Raw genomic sequence first — 18545 nt, 5'->3', positions numbered from 1 at the left:
GTTCAATAACTTTATATTGTCAGTAGCATCCATGACCATGTGGTCTTGACTACTGTCAAATATTATTGTACTGAGAAGGCGGACCCGGTTCAACATCGGCAATCGACATAATATTTTCAACCGTAAAGCATCTGGTACCAATGTAACTGCCTCATTAATTATTCATGATTACGAGATTTTCCAAGCCAAATTACCCACGGTACACAACGAAGCATAGCGTAGTGTGTATCGGGGGTTTCCGACGATGTTGCGATATATGTATGTAACAAAACTGAAATACAGTAAAACTGCGATCGCTCGAGGACGCCGGGGTCCGAGCTGAAACTTCGAGGGAACCGATGTTTCGAACGACCCGAGTTTCAATTTTCCAGTCTGTTATGAACTAGTGTATTCTTAGTTTGAAGTCGTCAAACCGAATGTTTACTACGATACCAATTATGTGTTTGCGTTGTGGAAATCGCTGATATGTTTAGAGGCTGTCGTATAATAAATGTAAAAGAAAAAAAAGTTATAAAGGAATAAATAGTTACGTTTATTTTTACAAAAAGCACATTATCTAAACAAGCAACATTTAAATATGACAGTACATATTACGGCATTTTTCAGAATTAAGTTTCGCAAAATCAAGGATTGATGATTGGCGCATCTTGTCTGTCTCGTGAAACTGTTTAAAGTCATAATTTAAATAAGTAAGGGAGCCATAAGGTTTTATGCATGATTTGTGTATTTGGGACTGGATATTGTGCTCGACTCCTCGACTTATTTCGGTTTCGATGCAGTGTCTGTATATTTTATATGAAAATAGAAGGAAAAATGTTCGGAACCAAGCTCCGACCTCGAGGGACGGCGGTTCTCGAACGACCGCCTGTTCGTTCGACCGCAGTTTTACTGTATTGCAAATGTCATTTTCCGTAACACAAGTCATGTGAAAAATATCGGTTTACAATGGAACTCCACCAGAAGGCGGGGTGGAGGTTGGGCATACTCAGTGAATCTAGGCAAACCGTACTTATTTTCATGGAGCTTTGTCAAAATTCTGAGGTAGAAGGCATCAAAACAGGTATCAGCATGGACTAATATAATAGCAAGTGCGTTAATTTTTGGATTTATATATTTAGGGAAGATTATTGTTCGCGTTTGGCGTTCACGAGTAACAAACAATTTTCCTTTTTATCATATGCCTAAACGTGGTATTAAAAGAAATTCAACTGCATTTTATTAGAAAAAAGCACCAAACAGTAATTACTAGAAAAATCTTTTGGAAATGACGTCAGGTATTATGTCCTAGCCTTGTGCGCGCATTATCGTTTACCAGAGTGATGATGCTATGCTTACCAAAGATTTATCATTATCAAATCTCTGATGAATGAGAATGTGTGCGCGTTGATGTTTGGATTGGATAGCACAACGGCTTAAATTTCATAACGGTGACAAATATCAAAGGAACAGCGAAATGCCATTTCTATTTCACTGATAAATCTCAGTCTATAAACCACTGGAAAGCATATGATAAATAGCGCATATTTGTTACATTTCGGTGTAGGATCGAAATTCATTTCACTGAGTGATTACAAAAACAATATATTTTTGGATTACGAGTGAATTGATTTTGATCTTACACCGAAAATTTAAAACATCGTTTTCTTTATACTGCAACATAAGAGATATGCCACTGTTTTTGTCGTTAATTGGAAAAACGAGTGGTAAATATCGTGATAATGATAATTTAAAAAATGTCAGCTTGGAACATTGAACGCTACATTACTTCTGTTCAGCAATACGGAGACCAAATTATATAAGAGCAAAACAACAGCAGTGAAAATAAATGATATTTCACCGACAAGTATTACAGAAAAAGATCATATTTGTTGATTTCAGATTCGCCACATGTGAAATTTCGCCACATGTGAAATAAATTACGATCTGAAATTACACTTGTCGCTATTTATTGAATGCAATGACCAAATAACACTTGTCGCCATTTACTGAATGCATTGAACAAATAACACTTGTCGCCATTTACTGAATGCATTTACCAAATAACACTTGTCGCCATTTACTGAATGCATTGACCAAATAACACTTGTCGCCATCTACTGAATGCATTGACCAAATAACACTTGTCGCCATCTACTGAATGCATTGACCAAATATCACTTGTCGCCATCTACTGAATGCATTGACCAAATAACACTTGTCGCCATTTACTGAATGCATTGACCAAATAACACTTTTCGCCATTAACTGAATGCATTGACCAAAGAACACTTGTCGCCATTTACTGAATGCATTGACTAAAGAACACTTGTCGCCATTTACTGAATGCATTGACCAAATAACACGTGTCGCCATTTACTGAATGCATTGACCAAAGAACACTTGTCGCCATCTACTGAATGCATTGACCAAATATGCATTGACCAAATAACACTTGTCACCATCTACTGAATGCATTGACCAAAGTACACTTGTCGCCATCTACTGAATGCATTGACCAAAGAACACTTGTCGCCATCTACTTAATGCATTGACCAAATAACACTTGTCGCCATCTACTGAATGCATTGACCAAAGAACACTTGTCGCCATCTACTGAATGCATTGACCAAATATCACTTGTCGCCATCTACTGAATGCATTGACCAAATATCACTTGTCGCCATCTACTGAATGCATTGACCAAATAACACTTGTCGCCATTTACTGAATGCATTGACCAAAGAACACTTGTCGCTATTTACTGAATGCATTGACCAAAGAACACTTGTCGCCATTTACTGAATGCATTGACCAAATAACACTTGTCGCCATTTACTGAATGCATTGACCAAATCACACTTGTCGCCATCTACTGAATGCATTGACCAAATATGCATTGACCAAATAACACTTGCCACCATCTACTGAATGCATTGACTAAAGAACACTTGTCGCCATCTACTGAATGCATTGACCAAAGAACACTTGTCGCCATCTACTGAATGCATTGACTAAAGAACACTTGTCGCCATTTACTGAATGCATTGACCAAATAACACGTGTCGCCATTTACTGAATGCATTGACCAAATAACACTTGTCGCCATCTACTGAATGCATTGACCAAATATGCATTGACCAAATAACACTTGTCACCATCTACTGAATGCATTGACCAAAGTACACTTGTCGCCATCTACTGAATGCATTGACCAAAGAACACTTGTCGCCATCTACTGAATGCATTGACCAAATCACACTTGTCGCCATCTACTGAATGCATTGACCAAAGAACACTTGTCGCCATCTACTGAATGCATTGACCAAATATCACTTGTCGCCATCTACTGAATGCATTGACCAAATATCACTTGTCGCCATCTACTGAATGCATTGACCAAATAACACTTGTCGCCATTTACTGAATGCATTGACCAAAGAACACTTGTCGCCATTTACTGAATGCATTGACCAAAGAACATTTGTCGCTATTTACTGAATGCATTGACCAAATAACACTTGTCGCCATTTACTGAATGCATTGACCAAATAACACTTGTCGCCATCTACTGAATGCATTGACCAAATATGCATTGACCAAATAACACTTGCCACCATCTACTGAATGCATTGACCAAAGAACACTTGTCGCCATCTACTGAATGCATTGACCAAAGAACACTTGTCGCCATCTACTGAATGCATTGACCAAATAACACTTGTCGCCATCTACTGAATGCATTGACCAAATAACACTTGTCGCCATCTACTAAATCTACATCTAAAATAATTTTTCAAGTTTTAAAGTTTGTTTTATAATACATGGACGTTAAACACATTCACTGTCAGAGATAAGTCTTGTTTTTCACCTAACAATGGTACACAAGTGAAATACACGTTTGATTGAATTCGTTATTCATACATATATGGCCTTCATTGAACTTGATATGATTCGGTGTTAATGCAGAAGTCTTCCTCTCAAATCTGTTTATTTCAATTTTACTATATTTCACATAACAAAACGCAATCAGCTATCACAAGTCAATTCTAAGAAGACAATAACAACAACAGCAACATATGTACCACGAAGAGCAACAGCAATAACAACAACAGCAACATATGTACCACGAAGAGCAACAGCAATAACAACAACGCTTAATCAGTCGAAATTTAAATTTAATTGACGGGTTCATAAACAAAATGAACCATATGACTGTAATACAACACATTGTTAAATTCCAAACAAATTCATAAGTGTGCTTAGTAAAAGGGTTAAATCCGGACGCACGGTGATAGGTTGTAGGTTATGTCTTGGTTGTTTCCGTAGACCTCTATCAATATAGAATAGAGCGTGATGTCGTGGTTATAGATGTTCGTCTTACCGGCGTACTCCGTGCTGCACGCCGTGGAACCGCACCTGAATATAATACAGAATATAATAATGTCGTGGTTATAGATGTTGGTCTTACCGGCGTACTCCGTGCTGCACGCCGTTGAACCGCACCTGAATATCATACAGAATATAACGATGTCGTGGTTAAAGATGTTGGTCTTACTGCGTACTCAGTGCTGCACGCCGAAGAACCGCATCTGCGTGTAATATAGAATATAGTGATGTCGTGGTTAAAGATGTTGGTCTTGCTGGCGTACTCAGTGCTGCACGCCGAAGAACCGCATCTGCGTGTAATATAGAATATAGTGATGCCGTGGTTAAAGATGTTGGTCTTGCTGGCGTACTCAGTGCTGCACGCCGAAGAACCGCATCTGCATGTAATATAGAATATAGTGATGTCGTGGTTAAAGATGTTGGTCTTACTGGCGAACTTCGTGCTTCACGCCGTAGATTCGCACCTGAATATAATACAGAATACAGCGTGATGTCGCGGTCATCTTTCCGACATACTTCGTGATGCACGTGGCTATAACTCTTAACTATTGTGTTAAACTGCAGCTCGTTAAAAATATTAGTCTGAGATGTACCTTGAATTAGCATTTTTTACATTGTTCTTTCTCATAATTATATGGCTGTCCAGCGAGCGAAGCGTGAAAAATAAACGGCTAACATTTAGCTGAACGATTGAATGTACAAAATAAAACGAAATATCTTCTCGCATAGAACAATGCAGTATTTGGGGTCCTAGGTCGTATTCAATATACAACTTAAGTAAATCTTATGGTCACACATCACTGACACTATTCACTGTATGGGACCGTTATTTATATAGAGCAATCCGATTAGCTACATCGTTCTTAGATTCAATTAAGGCCGATAGTGAATACAACCCCAGACCGAATTTTTCGATTCGGTAGAGCGAGGGATAATATTATATGTATTTTTACTGTTAAGAAATTTAAACCCGCTATCACTTCAAAATCAAACGTCTCACAGGGCTTGGTCACAATTTCAAAAACGTCATTTTCGAAACGACGTTCGCATACAAATTAGGGGTCTTTTCTGCACAAACTATCATTTACTTTCATTTTGTGTCACTTTTAAGCATATATTAGAAGGAAAAAAAATGTTTGTTTCGGTATAACATCGCAATTATATTAATTATTCATGCCTGATTGATAGGGCCTGATGTCTAGTACGAATCAAAGCACCGACAGTGCTGCCAAATGTATACATCCAGCATGTATGAAATATCATAATTTGTATAGCAGGCATGAATTAATAGAATTGTAACGGTAAGAGCATGCACGCACGTGTTTATCTGCAATCCCCCGTGCACATTAGTGTCGGGCCCGAGGCGATCAGCGTTCATGAAGACGCTGCTTCCGACGGCGAAGTACTCCTCTTCCGTCTGCATGGCGTATTGTCCTGGAGCCCAGGCGTGGTTTCCCTTAGCGGCGTTAAACGCGTTTGTTATCTGAAAGAAGGGAGATAACCCGTTGGCAACATGGGCCAGAATGATCTAGTGGTATAGGTAAACGCCCTCTATTCATGAAGCCATAAGATCGAGTCCCAACTCGGCTCTAAAAGGACACCCGTATTGTCCCCAAGCAATAATCCAACAAGAGCGAGATTTATATCAGACTTCATAATCGAGCTAGTTTTCACGCACAAGTTCCTATATAAAACGTCCTGCCCAAACTGCATTTTATTTGAGTTTGACGACGGTGAGAAATGGCGAAAACTCAGAAATAGTAGTACTGAACCGAATGCTAAACTAAATTTTCCCCCACAAACAGGAGGATAATTGAAAAAAAAAATAGTTTCTCTGACCTAAATTTATCAAGGGACCATATTTACTCTTGTGTGCATCCATCCATCCAGTCCGTGGAGTTTAACCGTGTGAGCAAACTCGTGGACGAGAATATTGGCTCTGCCGTGGTAAGGGTCCGCGCTGTTACACAAAATGTTGTCATCAAGGATCCCGGTCCGCTGGCCGCCGGCTCCCGCCAGTTTGAAGTACTTCCGGCCGTCAAACGTACAGGACGTCCTACACTGCCCGGCACAACCTGCACGTGTTTCAGACATGCAATTCCTGACAGATTAAAATTACGTGAGTAACAATGTGAAATACAACGTGTTTACAACCAGTAGAAATCGAGTACAGTATTGTGGAAACAAGTATATGTAAATTAGACTCGTGATTTTTTGCGATGAACCACCTTCAAAAAGTGGGCAGAGGGATTGCATACTCTCACACAAAATCACATTTAGTAAGGAGTATTAATAGACATTCTTGGTCATATCTAAAAACAATATAAAGGACATACACGTATGGTCTTGTTCACAGCATCCGGCCGGGTTGGCGACGCTGTAATACTCGGGGAAGATAGTTATATGCTCCCAGGATGTGAAAATACCGACAGTAGCATGGGAGGCAAGGCGGTTGAATGTGGTACTCGACATGTGACTCGTCATACGGTGGATTATTTCAGCCCCCTGGAGAAGAAGGATTAGTTGGTTGGTTAATGAATATTGTCTATTTATTGATGTGTTTGTTTATTGTTATTTGTTGGCTTATGTGTCGGCAGGATGAATGCATTCTTGATTTAATAAATGGATGTAAGAATGATTGATAAAAAAATAATTGAATAGTTGATTGATCAATAAATTGATTTGTTGATTGCACTATCCATAATTTTGCAGGATATTGGAGACTATAAGTAGCTTCCATGGTCGAGAGCGTAAGATAGCTTTACCCCAACCCGAGCGTAGGGTGTTTTGCGGAAACGCGGTTAAAAAAACAAAATAAAGTTAAAATGTATTTTTTTGCTGGAACAATTTTGTGCGTACTAAAATAATTTGCGTATAAATATGTGAAAATTCAAGCTTGTCATGGACATGCGCGCAGTGATTCGGATTATGTAAATAGTCAGATCTTTCTTTAAATAGTTCTGAAGAGAGTGCAGCATTATTTCTTGAATGCGGCGTGAAAACATTTTTGGTGCCATTTGAAGCGAGAAATAATTAATTTTGATTTTAAGTATTGCCACAAGGCAAAGTTTCCTTGATGCTACCGACGACGGTCTTCAACAAGGGAGGTAATTGTATGATCACTTACTTTGGTCATGATATGTTGGTTTGTAAAATGAGGGAGTGAATGATTGTTCGAATGAGTAATGTATGACTGATTGACAGATTGCTTGGTTGATTGGTTACTTGATTGATTGATATATGAATAATCGAATTATTTCTTCACATAATATTGGACATAAACACTTTACTTCAGTCATACTGTATCTAAGGCATGGTCGCTGACATAGGTTGTGGCGTCCACCCTGATCCTGTAGCCCCCAGGGTCGTTATGGTTAATGGCATTCTTGCTCACGTACCGGGTCTTGTAAGAGGCACGCAACAGCCGTTGTAGGGAGGAATAATTGTCTGTCCTTAATTGGAGACACCAAACAAAAGCTTAAAAGTATTACAGTACACACACGTTTACTTTTGGGTGCAAGATAATGCATACGTTACTGAACGTTAATGCCAGCAAATTCATATTTCAACGAACTTTGTATAAATTATACATTACTAAGAAGTCCTCGTGTAAGTATATTCGTATGTTTTGCTCATTCCCAGTTCAACTGATGCTCTGTCTTATTTTCATAGCCACAAATTACTCTTACTTAAAAGGATACTATATATAGGATAATTTTTTGTTTTCGAGTAAGGTAGTAGTAGAGTTTGTCTTTCACCACAGAAATTGAATAAACTATCGTTGAATGGTGCACAGTTTTCAGCATTTACGGGTGGGGTAAGATTTTCACATTGCATGTTGATTTTCTGGCCATTTTTTTGCCAGTGTCATAATTATGCAGAGTGATGGGGCTTTATGGGCGAGTGATTATTGAGGTCGGTTGTTGGCGAACTATTGATAAGATACTGAAACATTATTTGTGCTTTTCCACTGACATTGCAGAATAGAAAAGAAGTTCGTTTTAGCGGTTCCATGACCACCTGATTGAAGATTACGTGGTCTACTATCCTAATAAACTAAAATTTACACGACACCTTGTTATTGCATCGATTTGTAAACAAGTGACATGATAAATAACGACATTACACTGAAAAACAATTATCCTTAATATTTTCACCGAGTGAGCACCAGGAGCTATATTTTACGAGTGGCGTACTCCACAATTCGCCATTTTTAGTCGGAGTCTCAGACTCAAAACGTTAGTGACTGTCAGGGGCGTAGCTAGGGCCTAAAACACTTGAAGGCCCGATTATTCTATATGACTTTTGGGACTTTTATATGCACATTATACACTCTCATTAGTAATTGTAAGGATTACAATAAAAACAAGCAATACACCCTGCACGTACATGTAGTTTGATTAAACACCAAACTTGCCAGGGTTAAAAAAATGTTCAAAGTGTTTGAGTAGCTATTAATTTTAAATGCATACTTGGGTTATTTAAATTTTGTCATTTTTCATAAAAGTTGTAGGCCCAAGGCTACAACGCCTATATGTAGCTACGCCACTGACTGTGGGCCCATTTATAATCGTCGCCAGAATGTGGTTTACAACTCAAAGTTTCCCTAGTTTCCCTAATATCATCTTATCAACGAGTGTACGACAAAATTGTAAGCTCATAAAATGAGTGTCACAAAATGAATTGAACTTTTGACAAATAAAATCAAATGAACTTTGCCTAACTGACCAAGTTTTGAAACAGATTTTGCATTATTGAAAAGTGACCTTACGATAAGTACGATGATAAGAAGGCCCCATGTATGCCTTTTAAGTTTAAAACCACCATTTTCACTATGAATACTGATAAACTGCGGTGTGACTTAATGTGGACCTACAATAATTATAACTCTAGCATCATAAACACAATTAATAAGCTATTGATCTTTGCTTTCACTGATCTTTTACACTGACCAACATTTATAATCAAACTATCGCCTTTTTATATATTATTTTAAAGAAAGAAAAAAAGAATTCTGTTAATGTCAGAAAATAGATACATCAAGCCCACTAAAATATCGTTTGACAACAATATACATGTAGTTATGTCCGACATGGAGTCTTTAAAAAGGAAGTTAAAGAAACATAATTTTATCGCGGTCTTTAATATATTTCAATTATTAATTAGTAGGTTTATATTTTCTCATTTGTTTCAAATCATTTTTTTTTAAATAATTAATTTTAATTTTCTTAAGTGGGATATCTATTAGTACAGTACACTGCCGTGATTTTTGTCATTATAATTTTTAGATCAGTGGTCTTACTTTATCCTGAATAATTTTTACATTCAAAATATTTCGTATCTCTCAAGTTTTCAAAGAAGAACCTCAATTTCCGGGGCGAAAAGGTGTCCATTACCAGTAAATGTAACAGCTTAATAGGTTTACGAAGAGGTGCTTACGAATTGAGTGGAATCACAACGCTGACGGGGTCCCACTCCAAGCCTTCTGGCACCGGCGGCGGAATACATCCAACATCTGCCCAAAACAATAACAACAACAGCAATGGTCATCATGTATTTTTGTGTGTAAGAGACACATTAAAGATAAGTTCAGTAAAATAGTTTCAACTCACCACTGAAAATAACAGCAACGAGAATGAGACGTATTGTTGTCATCTTGCCGGTCGACACTCATTTAAACACAGAAGTCTCAATCTGTAATTATTCTCATTTCGGTCACTGTGTACATTTGATCTTGTGCTACTATTTGATCCTAAAGATAGTGACACAATCTTTGAACGTGACCTTTATGCACTTTGTGTGTCATGGAGTGTTATTCAAAAATTGCCAATACAGCATAATATCACGGACCTATAAACCGATAATATGTAATATATAACGAAACTGAAGTATTACAAATTGCATTTTCAGCAACGCAAGACATATAAAAATATATCAGTTTACCATTGAACTCCACCAGAAGGCGGTTGGGGAATGGGAAAACTCAAAGGATTTAAGCAAGTTTAATTTATTTTCATGCAGATTTGTCAAAATCATGCTTGTCGAAGGCATCTAAACATGATTTAGGAATTTGAAACCCGGCAATTTCCCTCCATCTTTCAGCAACTACACGTTACCTTAAGTTAAAATATTGTCTATAACGACCCATGGGGTACAGTAACACGTCCAATAATAATAATAATAATAATAATAATAATAATAATAATAATAATAATAATAACTTTATTTATAATAATAATAATAATAATAATAATAATAATAATAATAATAATAATAATAATAATAATAACTTTATTTAAAGAAGGTAACACATTAAGACATAGGCATCATATTATAAACAAACATAACACACGACTTATTTACAATGTGGCCTTCTGAAAGAACATACACACGCACACACACATAAATGCTTAGAATGAAAACGTAAGCATAAATTTATGTTATTTCAAACGGGTACGTATTAAAATGTTATACGAAAACATAAAGAAACATGAATATAATACATTAATTATAAGATCAATGCCGAACAATACATCAATTTGTACCTAAAGGTTAACAAATCGTATCATTAAAATTTATTAACTGAGTAAGTAGGACAGTCACACATGTATTTAACACCTTAATCGAGATATATATAATGTAAAAACAATAGTCATGGAATTATGTGTACAATACTTACAACGGTTTTTGCAATTGATGATGTAAAAAGAACTTCTTGCAGCAGGCTTTAAATGTATTTTCCGTGTTCGATTTACGTATTCGTTCTGGTAAAGAGTTCCAAACTGTCCCGCTGTAGCATGCAAACGAGTGTTTCCTGTATTGAGTTTTATGTCGAATGTGGGCAATGTCTTGTCGCGTAGAAGATCGTAATCCATATCTTGTATTGTTTGATAACTTTATAATGTCTCTTATATAACTCGGTGTAAGATTGTTAATAGATTTATATACCATAACAGCCGTTTGATATTTGCAACGGTATTCAAATTGAAGCCATTCTAATTGTTTAAATAATTCATGCGATGGCGACCTAATAGGCTTAAAGAGAATAATTTTAGCAGCTCTTTTTTGAAGCATGGTTATTCGTTTCGTATGCGTTTGCTTGCTTTTCCCCCTAACGCTACAACAATAGTCAAACATAGAAAGTATATACGATTTCTAAAACAAATGTCTCATTTGATCCGTTAAAAAGTAATTAAGTCTTTTTAAAAGAGCTATCTTTGCAGTTACTTTCTTGCAGACAAAGTCAACTTGCAGGTTTCATGACAATGATGAATCAATAACAATTCCAAGCAATTTCTTCGAAGTTACATTTTCAATAAGTACATTGTCTACGAATAATTTGAGTGCACATGCATTTCTTAACTTTGCATTTGAACCCAGCAACATGCAATTCGTTTTCAATGGATGTATTGCCATGTTGTTTATTTTGCACCACTCCGATATTATATCTAAATTTATTTGCAACGTACGTTCAATTTCCTGCGTATTTGAACTTTTTGCATATAGGGTAGTATCATCAGCATATAAGTCAATCAAGGACTTTTCTATTTCAAAGGTAATGTCATTAATATATATAAGAAAAAGAATAGGTCCAAGAATGGATCCTTGAGGAACTCCAGACCTTATACATCTTCGTGAAGATTGGAAACCCCCAAACTTTCCAATTTGGTGTCTATCTTTCAAGTACGAAGTTATCAGTTGAACGGTATTATCACTGAAATTGTATAATTTCAATTTATGTAAAAGTATTTGGTGATCTACTAGATCAAAAGCCTTTCGTAAATCAAGGAAGAGAGCACCTACATAGTTTCCATTGTCAATTCCATCAATCCAATCATCAATTATTCTTATCAACGCTGTGTGACAAGAATGATTTTCTCGAAACCCAGATTGAAATTCATGTATGATATTCGTATTTTTTAAAAATGTTTTGATTTGATCTGCCATGTGCCGTTCAAACACCTTTGACAGTGTTGGAAGGATAGAAATTGGTCTATAATTATTTTGATCATTGCGACCAGAAGATTTATATATAGGCAAAACCTTAGCCTCTTTAAATGAGTCTGGGAATATTCCTAGCCGTATGCTATTATTTATAATGGACGTTAGTGGTATAACAATACAATCACCACATTGTTTTAGGATATTAGGCCCTATTCCATCTAATCCTGTAGCTTTCGCCGTATTAAGCTTATCAATATACATTTTTACCTCTAATGGGGTGATGTAAGATATATCAAAGTACTGACCCTTTAGCAAACTATTTAATTTAGTACCAAGTTTTGAAAAATGTGTTTCATCGAACACTGATTTACTGATACAATCGGATATGTCAGTAAAATGCTTATTGAACACGTCTAATATTTGTGCATCGCCAACAACATTTATTCCGTTTGAATGAAGGTATTGTGGTAATATTATACTATTATTGTTTGTAGTGTCATTATTATTATCATTCAACTCTCTGAGGTTCTTCCATAACACCCTAGAATCTTTACAGTTTTTAACAGCTTTATTGTAATAATCTTTCTTGGTTTGCCGTACTAATCGAGTAACTTTATTTCTTGAAAGTCTATATTCCGACCAATGTTGACGTTTTTTCAATCGATTTCTTTCTTTTATAGCCAACCTTATTTCGTCAGTAAACCAGGTTGGTTGTGTTTCAAATTTTATTCGTTTTTCTTTCAGTGGCGCATGGTGCGACAACACCTCATTCAGTCGCTTATATAAAACTTCCATGGCTTCATTAGGGTCTTGAATTTGTTCAACCTCATTAATATTTACCTTGTTAAGATCAATGCAGAAGGAAATATCATTAAAGTTTCTGAACGACCTATATTTTAATGTATGATGTCGATGCGTGTTTTCTGAAATCTTTTGTAAACGGGCAGCTCTAGTGAAACAAACAGGAAAGTGGTCACTTATACTTAAATTTGATACGAATGCTTCACATACTCGATCCACTGAGTTCGTATATACATGATCTATAATAGAAGATGTTTTCTCTGATACTCTTGTAGGAACATCTATAAGCTGATTTAATCCGTATTTCATAATACAATCCTGCCATGCAGTAATTTTAAATGTCTTACATTCGGCATTATAATTTATATTAATGTCTCCGACGATATGATACTCTAAATTTAAGTCCTCAACATTCTTTAACTGATTATTGAACATATTAATCCATTCTGACTTACTATCAGGTGGTCGATAAATAAAACACATTAGAAATGGTTTGGTATTGCAAAAAGATACTTCAATCCACATTGCTTCAATGTGTTCAGACTCAAGTTCTTTTCTGCGAATAAATGGTATATTTTCCCTAATGTACACCAATATTCCACCGCCCTTTTTAGTTTTTCTATCTTTACGTTCAAAAATATAACCAGGAACGTTTATTATTTTGTCTGATATTCTGTCGGTCAAAAATGTTTCACTGAACCCAAAAATATCAAAAGTTTTGCGCGATGACATCAAATAATATTTGATTTCATCAAACTTTGGCAATAAATGTTGGATATTCAAGCACGCAACGTGTAAACCTTTGCAACGAAAAGGAAAAGGGTCATCGTGTTCATTTATAAATACTTGTCTTGATATTGTTTCATTAGTGCTATACTTGTGGTTGCATTTTAGGTTGTTGCTTTTAGCAGAAATAGTATGTCTAACACATGCACAATTATAAAAATTACACTCTGAACAAATATTAAGCAAATTTTCAAACCTGTTCTTGCTAGCAAAATTGATTGTGTGACTGTCAGTAAATCCCTAATAGAAACGTCGTTGACATGCTTCTGTTGCATGATTATCCATATTGCAGTTCGTACAAAAGTCTCTAGTCTTGTTGTAACTATGTCCGTGCATAACACCTTCATAAGAGGACTGTCTATATGGATGAGATTGCCCGTGCTCATATCGTTGTTCCGCAAGTCCATAGCCAGTTCTTCCGGTCAACTCGTTCCTTCCGGTTCGCTGTCGCTCTGGCTGCACATATCTACCGCTTCCGGTGAGCAAATCTCTTCCAGTGTCATTTCGGCCAGGATGTTGATACCCGGGAGAGTGATTCATTCCACTATCCTGTCGCGCCGGATGTTCCGGTGAAATTATTCCTTCCGTAGTCTTGTCGCGCCGGAAGTTCTGGCCCGGAGCTTCCGGTGGGGTGATACCTTCCCGTCAGCTGTCGCGCCGAATATTCTCGGTAGGCGCTTCCGGTACAGTGATTCCTTTCGATGTTCTGTTGCGGATGTTTCTGATAAGGATGTCGCATAGGATAAGAATAACTATCTATTCTGGTTATATCGTTTCTTCCGGCCTCAGGTCGTTCATTACTAGACCATCCGGTGTACCGATTCTTTTTGGTAAACTGTCCTACCGGATGTCTAATGTTAGCGTTTGCGGTGAATTGGCCCGTTTGTTTTTCGTGCCGCAATTTTTGGTAACTGCTCCTTTCGGCAATGTTGTCACCTTGCATTGACGGTGTTGGAGAATCCCTCGTGTCTGCAATATTTACACGGCGATTAATACATTGAAATATCCTTGTTTCACCTTGGTCATTAATGTGGATACCATCACTATGGAAGAGATGTTGGACCACGTTGCCATTTCTGTAGACGAAGGAGCTACATATATCCAATACCTCAGCACCGGTCTCTGCACACACACGCTGTACCAATTCGTTTATCGGAGATACATTTGCATCCCGTCATGGACACACAGTGCAAACATAAACTTTACATTCACACTGGCGCAAATGTTCAACGGTTTTCTTGAGATCTCCATAGATTTTATCCAGTGGAGCCCTGGCAGCAGCATCATTCCCGCCGGCGTAGATTATAATAGTGCGCCACTCTTCATTGCTTGTAACATTTAACTTAGAGCAAATGTATGATAACTTCTTGCCTGGATTAACGTCAAGTTCAACTTTTGGATGCAGACGCCGAAATTTCATACATTTGAGGATTGAATCGCCAATCACCAGTGTTTTTGTTTTGTGCTCAATCGGTCTCACATCGTTTTCAAATTTCAAAAGCTGATTTTATCCAGTGGAGCCCTGGCAGCAGCATCATTCCCGCCGGCGTAGATTATAATAGTGCGCCACTCTTCATTGCTTGAAACATTTAACTTAGAGCAAATGTATGATAACTTCTTGCCTGGATTAACGTCAAGTTCAACTTTTGGATGCAGACGCCGAAATTTCATACATTTGAGGATTGAATCGCCAATCACCAGTGTTTTTGTTTTGTGCTCCATCGGTCTCACATCGTTTTCAAATTTCAAAAGCTGTTTTCTGTGATGTTATTTTTTGTAGAAACTGGTTTTCTCTGCGATTTTAATGTTTGATTTAGTTGTTTCACTGCGTCGGATATCGACTGCAATTTCTTAGCATTGGATTCGTTCATTTTTTTCACAAGACGATTTTAACTGCATAGTACTCGATTCTACATCTTCAAGGTGACGGTCAGTAAAATCAGAGTTTGTTTTATTTTGTCTTTTGACGCTGAACATTTCATCCCGTAGTTGAGCAAATCTCTCTTCTGTCTGGGTAATATGATATTCCAAATTAGTTTCTAAACGACTGACAGATTCTTGTAGACCTTTGAGTAAAGCAATGGTTTCCGAGATGGGATGTTGGAAATCTATGGCATCGACTTCGTTTGTACTTGTTGTTAGCGAATTTTCTACGCGGCATTCTGTATCAGTATGCATTCTTAACTGAACTTCACTGTCGCAGTCAATTAAAGTGACTGTTTCTTCTTCAGACTGAATAACAAGGTTCGATGGGTGCAGCAACTCCTTTAACGATAAATTAATATCTTGCACCGTTACGCCCCTTTCAGCTAAATTATTTTCGATAGAAGAGACTATTTCCGGCAGATGATCTTCGTGAAACCACTCGACTTTTTTTCCGTTGACAAGACATGCACAGGCCGTATGATACATATTTAAGGTATAATGTCCCTTACCATTGTTGACCTTAAATTTAGTCTCGACAATCCGCTGTTTTTTATCATGAACTTGCGTCTTCAAGGTCTGGCCTTGCATTTCTCCCGAGCTGTAAAATTGTTCAGCGGCAGCCTTAAACACTTCGTATGTTCCTGTGTTGAACCGGAACATAGTTCCTCCTCCAGTGTTTTCAATAGTAACAGTGTCTCTATCATGACACTGGAAGAGATTTGCTCACCGGAAGCGGTAGATATGTGCAATCAAACAATCGATCAATCAATCAATCAAATTATCTATAACCACATGATTGTTGGACGTTTTATTATATTTAAATTAAGCCAATTAGAATTAGTGATTCAAACGAAAATTGTATAAAAGAGGAAACCAGGAGTATCCCTATCGCATTACATACAACAAGTATTTTGTATGGTACAGAGAAAAGGCAACAACTTTAATTGTAAAGTTTATTTTGCAAAAAATCAGTATTCGAACGCTTTATAATGTTTAAAAATAATGTGAAGAAAATAACTTAAACGTTAAATAAACTCGCTCATATTTTTGGAAATGCACTGTTTTGTATGACAAAATAAAATGTGCCAAATCATTAGGAGTGTTAAATCTAAGATACCAAAAGCTAGAACCATTCGTCATATGTTAATATTTACTCAAATATCGCCTTTGAAGACCACAATTTTCATTAGCGTTAACAACGCTTAGAACACTTAGGTAAAGCTTTGTTGTTTCGTGACTGGTTGTCTCGGTGGCTTTGTGGTTTAAGCGTCGTTTTCTTTTCTTTTTTCCCTTGACTTTACCACCATGGGTTCGCACCCGACCAAAATCAAATACCTTACTATTCTTATAAAAGTGTTTTTTTACAGAACTGTTTGCAAGGGTGGGCTATCTTCCTCTGGAATTGAAGCACAACGATTAAACACCATTCAATATTAAACACGAACCAATCAATATTTTTTGGCTTGTCACTATGTGTCTCCTATTTGCCTTCCTATGCTACATAGAATACCGTGCACTTCGTAAGGTTTTAAAAGGGCTACATAAGAAACCTGACATGTCACATTCCGTCCTGCCACTCCATTCATTTGTTTATAAACGTTTGCAAAAAGGTACATCCTTTTGTTCCATTTAGGATGAAGAAATGAATCCTGTCCAGTAAAATATCAGAACAGGGTCTGTTCCATTTTCAGTCTGACAATATATGTCAGAATCTCCATAAACATAAATACTTTATGTTGTATTAAAGTCAGCTGACGTTGGACCGAGGATTGGGTAACTCGGTCGCTCTGGAATCAACACGAATCATTTAACCATAGGACCTTTTAAAATGCTTAACACAAGATAAATATCTCACTTTGTACTTACATGACTTATTTTCGTCAATCTGACGTATCAAAACAAAACAAATATTTAAAAGTGGAACCTGATATATTATTTCGTTCTCTTTAATGGTAGTTACAATCAAGTCGATATAACACGTTATTGTTTACTACATTATTAATGCTTTTAATAATTAAACCGCCCCTAGTGTTTGCTATATATTTGACCTTTATTTAGACATATGTCGATGACTAAATATATTTTGTGTTCGGTAGCTGACACATATCTGCCTTATATTAGCGTATTCGTAGTGCAATTAAATTATATGTCTTATTCCCACTGGGGGTTTATTATCAAATATATAAACGAGAGAAAGTTGTCACCACAAAACAGATTATCGTTATGCTCTGTACGCTAGTTACACACACTTTTGAACGAAGCTAACTTTTTGTCGACGTGTTGGCTATCAATCGAAATGTGAGTAGGAAATGTCCAAAAGACCTATTGCAGCCCAAGATTTATTTCTATTATTCGTAAATATAAAGAAATGACCAAACGCAAAAATAGAGAGTGGGACTATAAGTTCAAATAATGTTTGCTAAATTAAGAAAGATATTGAGTATGAATGAATAACAAAACTAACAAGTTTAATATTTATCAAACGTTGTGCAAACCTATGGAATGTAAATAATCTTTTTAAGTAATTAAATAAATAATAAAAAAGTTCACAAAAAGTTTCTTCACAAAAATTGCCATTAAAGCCAGACTTTGAATATCTGAAGATACAAATGCAATATAGCATAAACGTTACAATGCCTTTTTAATAAGTTTTTATAATATCAGTATTATAATATCATTATCTTTGGTGGTTGATTTCTTTATGCAAAAAACACCCGAACGGC

General features: G+C 36.6%; 1 protein-coding gene across 1 annotated transcript; it reads right to left on the bottom strand.

Moving 5' to 3' along the window:
* Positions 1 to 4250: 4250 nt before the first annotated feature.
* LOC128234518 (uncharacterized) lies at positions 4251 to 10020 on the bottom strand. The gene is made up of 7 exons (XM_052948776.1): positions 9978 to 10020; positions 9805 to 9880; positions 7667 to 7817; positions 6702 to 6870; positions 6232 to 6440; positions 5685 to 5848; positions 4251 to 4395 (listed from the first exon to the last, which is right to left on the bottom strand). Exons 1-7 carry the CDS (start codon positions 10018 to 10020, stop codon positions 4251 to 4253), a joined length of 957 nt encoding a protein of 318 aa, XP_052804736.1.
* Between the last annotated feature and the right edge of the window lie 8525 nt (positions 10021 to 18545).

The sequence above is a fragment of the Mya arenaria genome, chromosome 5 (assembly GCF_026914265.1).
Source record: "Mya arenaria isolate MELC-2E11 chromosome 5, ASM2691426v1".
Classification (NCBI taxonomy): Eukaryota; Metazoa; Mollusca; class Bivalvia; order Myida; family Myidae; genus Mya; species Mya arenaria.
Note: the sequence above shows the minus strand (reverse complement) of the source record. Positions and strands in the feature narration are given on the sequence as shown.